Raw genomic sequence first — 7,134 nt, 5'->3', positions numbered from 1 at the left:
TAACCACCACGCATGCAATACCACACATGCAACTTTATCTGATAAGATTTCATAAAATTAGTCTTCAGGACCAGACATACAACTTTTGCAAACCATATCAACAAGAAATGTTAAAATTTTAAAAATGTAACTAAAACAATAACTTATTCTACAAATAATTATAAAAAAATTTCGATAAAGTGAAACATGCTAAATGTTCGTTGGACATATAAGATTTCACATGCAAGTGATGTCGAACATAGTTTTATTGATGCATCGGGTTTGATACCTATGTGAGTTTGAGGTGAGAAGTTCAATTATTTAAATATGTTAAACTTGTTTCTTGTAATTATGTGATATGTGTGAGAAGTTTTTCATGATACTCCTTTGGTGGCTAAGTTTGTCCGTTAAAAAAGCTAGAACTCACGGTCACCACTAAAATGAAATATTCAGGGTTGTTTTAAATATATTTTGGGACTAGAGCGAGAGAAAAAAAATAGGCCCTTAAAATATATAAATGTCATCAAGTTTTTTATAATAACTCAATAATTAAAAAAAATTTATTTGTACTATCTTATAAATATAACAATTTACATAAATAATTTGGGCATGGGCCCCGGACGGTGGTCCTATCGTCCACCCTCTAGAACGGGCCTTGAAATGTTGAAGTGAGACCTCCGCTTAATCGTTTGGCATTTTCGAAAAATATAAGATATCACATGTCGAATAGAAATAGGTCCAAGCGGTAATTAAGCTAACCTTCCATTTATGCCCTTCCTCTCCTATAAATACTACCACCACCAGTTTGCTTTCTCCCTCAAGACACATAAATAAATACTGCAGCAGATGGGTTCCATAGCAGAAATGGAGAAGCCACATGCCATATGCATCCCCTATCCAGCACAAGGTCACATCAACCCCATGATGAAACTTGCGAAGCTCCTTCACTTTAAGGGCTTCCATATTTCCTTCGTCAACACCCACTACAACCATAAGCGCCTGCTCAGATCCCGAGGTTCTTCCTCCCTTGATGGTCTGCCCGATTTTCGTTTCTACTCCATCCCTGATGGTCTTCCGCCGTCTGATGTCGAAGCGACCCAGTCAATCCCGGCCCTCTGTGAATCTGTTCCTAAGCACAGTTTAGAACCTTTCTGTGAGCTGATCAGTAGGCTAAAAGGTGGCGAGGAGTCTGACGTGCCACCTCCGAGCTGTATAATTTCCGATGGGTGCATGAGCTTTACGCTTAAAGCTGCCCAAAGGTTTGGGTTGAAAGATGTATTATTCTGGACGCCGAGTACTTGCGGAGTTTTAGCTTACACTCACTATCGTGATCTTGTTGAAAGGGGTTATACTCCCCTCAAAGGTGAAATTACTGTCCTTGTTCTTGTTTTCTGGAGTTCCAACTTGCCAAAACCATATTTATGTCACTTTGATCGTTGGCCTTTTCCAGTGAAATGATTGAATCTTTTATCTTTTCCAATCATATTATTATTTTTCTATTTGACCATTACAACGGTTTTATTATATTTAAATTTCTACTTTTGGAAAGGACACCGAATCAACTTTATCAAAGGAGACAACCTAATTAAATAATGCATATATAGCGATGTCATTTGTTTTATTTGTTGTATTTTTATACATAAATTCTTTTGGAGCACCAAATTATATATATATATATATATATATATATATATATATATATATATATATATATATATATAGGTCTAGGTTATAATGTAGATTAACAATTATTGTGCGGACGTGTGGACAGTGTGATTGTATGAGAATTATTAAGAGAATAAGTTGTTTAGTAATACGAATATGTTCAATCTTACATAAATATTGTTATTTTCATGCATTCTCATTAATTCTTCTTTATTTTTGTTCTCACAAAATCCTTTTTCATTCATTTTCATTCTGACAGAATACGACTCAATAAACAATCTAACAACATTCTGACAGAATAAGAATAATAATAAAAAGTCTATAATAACCTTATAAATGATTTAATAAATGAGAACGTGTGATAATGACAATAGTTATGTAAGAGTGAACGTATTCATATTATCAAACAACATATTTTATTTGTCATTCTCACAGAATAACACTGTCCATACGTCTGCACAATAGATGTTCATCTATATATATATATATATATATATATATATATATAGAGAGAGAGAGAGAGAGAGAGAGAGAGAGAGAGAAGTTTAGGTTATAATGTAGATGAACAATTATTGTGCGGACGTATGAACAGTGCGATTGTATGAGAATTACTAAGTGAATAAGTTGTTTAGTAATGCAAATATGTTCAACCTTACAAAAATATTGTTATTTTCACGCAATCTCACTAATTCTTCTTTATTTTTGTTCTTACAAATCGTTTTTCATTCATTTTCATTCTGACAGAATATGACTCAATAAACATTCTGACAGAATGAGAATAATAATAAGAAGTCTATAATAACCTTATAAACGATTTAATAAATGAGAATGTGTGATAAAGACAATAATTATGTAAGAGTGAACGTATTCATATTATCAAACAACATACTTTCTTTGTCATTCTCACAGAATAACACTGTCCATACGTCCGCACAATAAATGTTCATCCATATTTCAACAACTGTTTGTAATCTAATATAATTTAATTTCGAAGTTTCTATTATTTTTAACTATTATTATTATAAATTAATTTAAAAACAACTGAATTGAATTTTAGTTATTTTAAAATATAGTTTTCAGACACATTTTTGTTAATTCGGTTCCAAGAATTAGGTTGTTTTATATTTATTATATTTAATGTTTTCCTTTAAACTATTATATATATATATATATATATATATATATATATATATATATATATATATATAGATTTATTTTTAAAACATTATTTGATATTTTACTTTAGGTTTTCAATTTTACAACAAATTTTTAATCTTATTTAATATATTAATATAGATTATTATTTAACAATATATTGAAGTTAACAAATTAAATATATCATATTGATAAGTCATAAAGTCTTCCATTTGTGATAATGTTTACAAATAAAAATATTTAAGTTAATAAATGAAGTATATTATATGGAAATATGAAGAGTTGAGAGTTTCAAATAAACGTGGTGAAAGAAAAAAAATGTTTCATTTATAATATAACAATAAATTTTTAATCTTATTTAATATATTTATATAGATTATTTATTTAACAATATATTGAAGTTAACAAATTAAACATATCATATTGATAAGTCACAAAATCTTCTATTTACGATAATGTTTATAATTAAAAACATATTTAAGTTAATAAATTAAGTATATTATATCAAAATATGAAGAGTTTTGAGTTTCAAATAAATGTGGTGAAAGAAAAAATATTTTCCTTATAATATAGTATGATATAGTATAAATTGAGACGACATTAATGTTGTTAGACATTAGGACAAAAAATTGTTAAAATGCAAAATAAAAGGAAAATTCGAAAACTTTTTATTAAATATTATTTTTGTTATTTAATTTATCCAAACAAATAAATAAAATTACGTTTTTTCGAAATATACATGAAATATGTTAATAGAATATTACACTATAAATAATCAAATCGAAATTTTATAATATTAAAATATTTTTAGATACTACTAAAATTGATAAATATGTTAAAGTATTCTAATATTCTACTATAATTATTAGATTTGTTAGAATATTTTAATATTTTTATTAGAAGTTTTTGAATATTTATAATTTATTATTTTACTAGAATATTCTAAATTCTAAAAATTCATTTTGAATATTTATAATATAATATTATATTAGAATACTTTATGTATATTTTAGAATAAATGGTCATTTATTATTATTTATTATTTATTCTTATTTTTTTAGAACAATATAAATAACGAAAATAATATTTTAAAAAAAATCAAAAGTTTTCATTTATTTTGTGTTTTGGAAATATCTTTTTATTCCCAAAATGAATGGCTATGATTACGGCCTATGTCTCACAAAATACAAAATATGATGATCACATATAAACCTATCCCCATATATATATATATATATATATATATATATATATATATATATATATATATATATATATATATATATATATATATATATATATATATATATATAGTCAAGATCAAATAAGAAGGAAACTTACGGGAGGAAGGTAAAAAATTATGTTTCTACATATTTTTTTAGCAAACAAACAAAATAAATTATTAGATGATTCAAAATTTAGATGGTTCACAGGAAAAAATTCCCAAAAAAACATATTTATGATTTATTTTTAAGTAATTAAGAAAAACTTCACTTTTATGACAATTTTAGTAAATAATAATAAAATCATTGTATAAATTAATCATCGAGATGTTTTTTTATGACAATTTTTTTATGAATCATGTTATTTTTATTCATTTAGTGATTTATTTGTTTTGTTCGTTAAAAAGATATGTAGAAAAAAGCTTCTTACTTTCCTACAAAAAAAAAAAATTCTTACCGGATATATATATATATATATATATATATATATATATATATATATATATATATATATATATTGTGAATAGATTTTATAAAAATGTTAATAAACGCTTTTTATTTTAAAATCTGCATATGTGTATTTTTCTAGTCTCTTTATATGCATAGTTACCTTTTTATTAAGTTTGTGTATAAGTTATTTATTTTCCTACAAATAAATCTAGTTTTAGCTTTCTACATATAGATACTCATGAAACGTAACGATTGAAATGATACAGATATGAGCGAGGTATTAAATGGGTATTTGGAGAAAAGCTTAGATTGGATTCCTGGAATGAATAACATCAAATTAAAGGATTTCCCCAGTTTTATTCGAACCACAGACATAAACGACACCATGTTAAATTATCTCATCACCGAGGCTGCAGCTATCCCTAGAGGCTCAGCTGTGGTGCTAAACACTTTCGACGCTTTAGAACAAGATAGTGTTAACCCTTTAATTACCTTAAATCCAAGAACCTTCACCATAGGCCCACTACACTTGATGCAACAACATATTGAAAATGAGCAGGTCAAACACATTGGCTCCAACCTCTGGAAGGAAGATGAGAGTTGCATCAGTTGGCTTGACACAAAAGACCCTGGCTCAGTTGTTTACGTTAACTTTGGAAGCATTACAGTGATGACAAAAGAACAACTCATTGAGTTTGGGTGGGGACTGGCAAACAGCAAGAAAGATTTCTTGTGGATTACAAGGCCCGACATTGTCGGAGGCAATGAGGCCATGATGCCACAAGAGTTTGTTGACGAGACAAAAGAGAGAGGCATGGTCACTAGTTGGTGCCCTCAAGAACAGGTAATGTTTATTCTTTCTAATCGTTGAGTAATAAAACCAAACCACATTAAAAATTGTTAAATAGTCCAGAAGCATTATTTAAGCACGCATTCAAGTCATTTAACCTTGTTGGAATATACTTACCATATGTCCATATCACGCATAAATTTAAATCTGTCACTAAAAAGTTTCTTTATTGATCTATATTTGAAGGTTTTAAAGCACCTAGCAATTGGAGCATTCTTGACTCACAGTGGATGGAACTCGACTATTGAGAGTATTAGCAGCGGTGTTCCAGTTATTTGTTGGCCGTTTTTTGCAGAGCAACAAACCAATTGTCGTTATAGTTGTGTAGAGTGGGAAATTGGAATGGAAATTGATTCCAGTGTAAAGAGAGAGGAGGTGGAAGCTCAGGTGAGGGAGATGATGGATGGGAAGAAAGGGAAAATGATGAAATCTAAGGCTTTAGAATGGAAGAAGAAAGCGGAAGAAGCTATTGTTATTGGGGGGTCGTCTTATCTCAACTTTGATAAATTAGTTACTGAGGTTCTCTTGAGAAAGTGAAATCAATATTCTATTCTAGTAGTTATTAATATTGTCATAAAAGGTATTGGAAAACTTCACTTGATATTCACTTTAAAAAGATTTCAACGTAACTAGATATTTACTACGTACAACATGTATGTCTTTGGTTCACACTGTATGTAATATTATGAGAAATAATATGATCCTTTATTCTTAGCGTTAAAGACGATATTAATTATAGATGATATCATGTGACTTGATTCGGATACCCAGACTTATCATAAATACAACAAAACGTCAAATTTGACTGAGATCAACTTGCATTTGTTGAATATTACTACACGTACAATCAAGATATAGAGCAATTATGCACCACAAAAATCCGGATAAAATATCTGTTTCCTTTCTAATTTTGTAAATTATAAATGTTCATCTGTTTTCCTTTCTAACCGTTATCCACGAAAGGTTTTTATCCATCCAAATTATATATGTTCGGAATCATGATACACAATCCCCTTCCGCCGGAAAACCTCTAATGTTTCAACTTATCCCTAAAAGAAGTTGAACTCAAAGCCATATAATGAAACGTAAAAAAAATTTAACTTAAAAAAACATTCTATTTAATTACCATTGCATGGAACTTTACTTCTTTACGGCATAGTACCTGCAACTTTTTAAAGTTTATTTGTTATATCGACATTCTACTTTTTATGTTACTATAGCATTTAATCTTACAACGGATTGAAAGCAAATAAAGATAACCAGAAAATATTTTAAAATTTAAAAAAGTTTCTTATTCATTGAATCCATAATTCATTTAATTCTATAGAGTTCAATGCATTTTCACGTCAATATTATATATTTAATACAATTTTATGGAGATTCCTTTGCAGTTGGAACTTGGAAGCTCTTTTTACATCAACCAACTCCTTCCATGACAAACTCAGACTGTCTCATTTGAGGTAATGATATCTTATTATGTAATTATAATATCATTACTTTTTTATTATAAAACCAGTTTAGAAAAGTTTGTATTATAGTGTAATTCATGAAATAATTAAGTTTAAGAGATTTAACTTCCATTAATGTCTTCATTAATCAGGAAACTTATGGAGAAAACATGGGACGATGTGACACAAGAGAAAAACTAATAATTTAAAGGTTATATTATATGATTATACTTTTAATTTAAGTTGTTGACTCTACTAAAAGATTAACTTCCATTCTTTATATTGAGGATGATTTATCATTTGCTGTCAAATACAAAGTGAACAACTAACCAGAAGAGTACCATGTAGAAAATATGACATTTTG

The 7,134-nt window shown here is 28.1% G+C and overlaps 1 protein-coding gene across 1 annotated transcript; it reads left to right on the top strand.

The window, feature by feature from the left end:
* The first annotated feature begins 754 nt into the window (after window positions 1–754).
* Window positions 755–6,044, top strand: LOC145061204 (UDP-glycosyltransferase 85A8-like). Its single transcript, XM_079008622.1, has 3 exons — window positions 755–1,342; window positions 4,739–5,316; window positions 5,509–6,044. Exons 1-3 carry the CDS (start codon window positions 826–828, stop codon window positions 5,857–5,859), a joined length of 1,446 nt encoding a protein of 481 aa, XP_078864748.1. The 5' UTR covers window positions 755–825; the 3' UTR covers window positions 5,860–6,044.
* Window positions 6,045–7,134: the final 1,090 nt, after the last annotated feature.

The sequence above is a fragment of the Lactuca serriola genome, chromosome 7, assembly GCF_051521515.1.
Source record: "Lactuca serriola cultivar US96UC23 chromosome 7, Lser_US96UC23_V15, whole genome shotgun sequence".
Lineage (NCBI taxonomy): Eukaryota > Viridiplantae > Streptophyta > Magnoliopsida > Asterales > Asteraceae > Lactuca > Lactuca serriola.
This window is presented reverse-complemented; position numbering and strand designations above follow the sequence as displayed.

Coding starts and splice junctions, on each gene's coding strand:
- LOC145061204 (XM_079008622.1), top strand. CDS start 826: ATGGGTTCCATAGCAGAAATGGAGAAGCCACATGCCATATGCATCCCC. Junction 1,343..4,738: donor GGGTTATACTCCCCTCAAAG/GTGAAATTACTG, acceptor GAAATGATACAG/ATATGAGCGAGGTATTAAAT. Junction 5,317..5,508: donor GTTGGTGCCCTCAAGAACAG/GTAATGTTTATT, acceptor CTATATTTGAAG/GTTTTAAAGCACCTAGCAAT.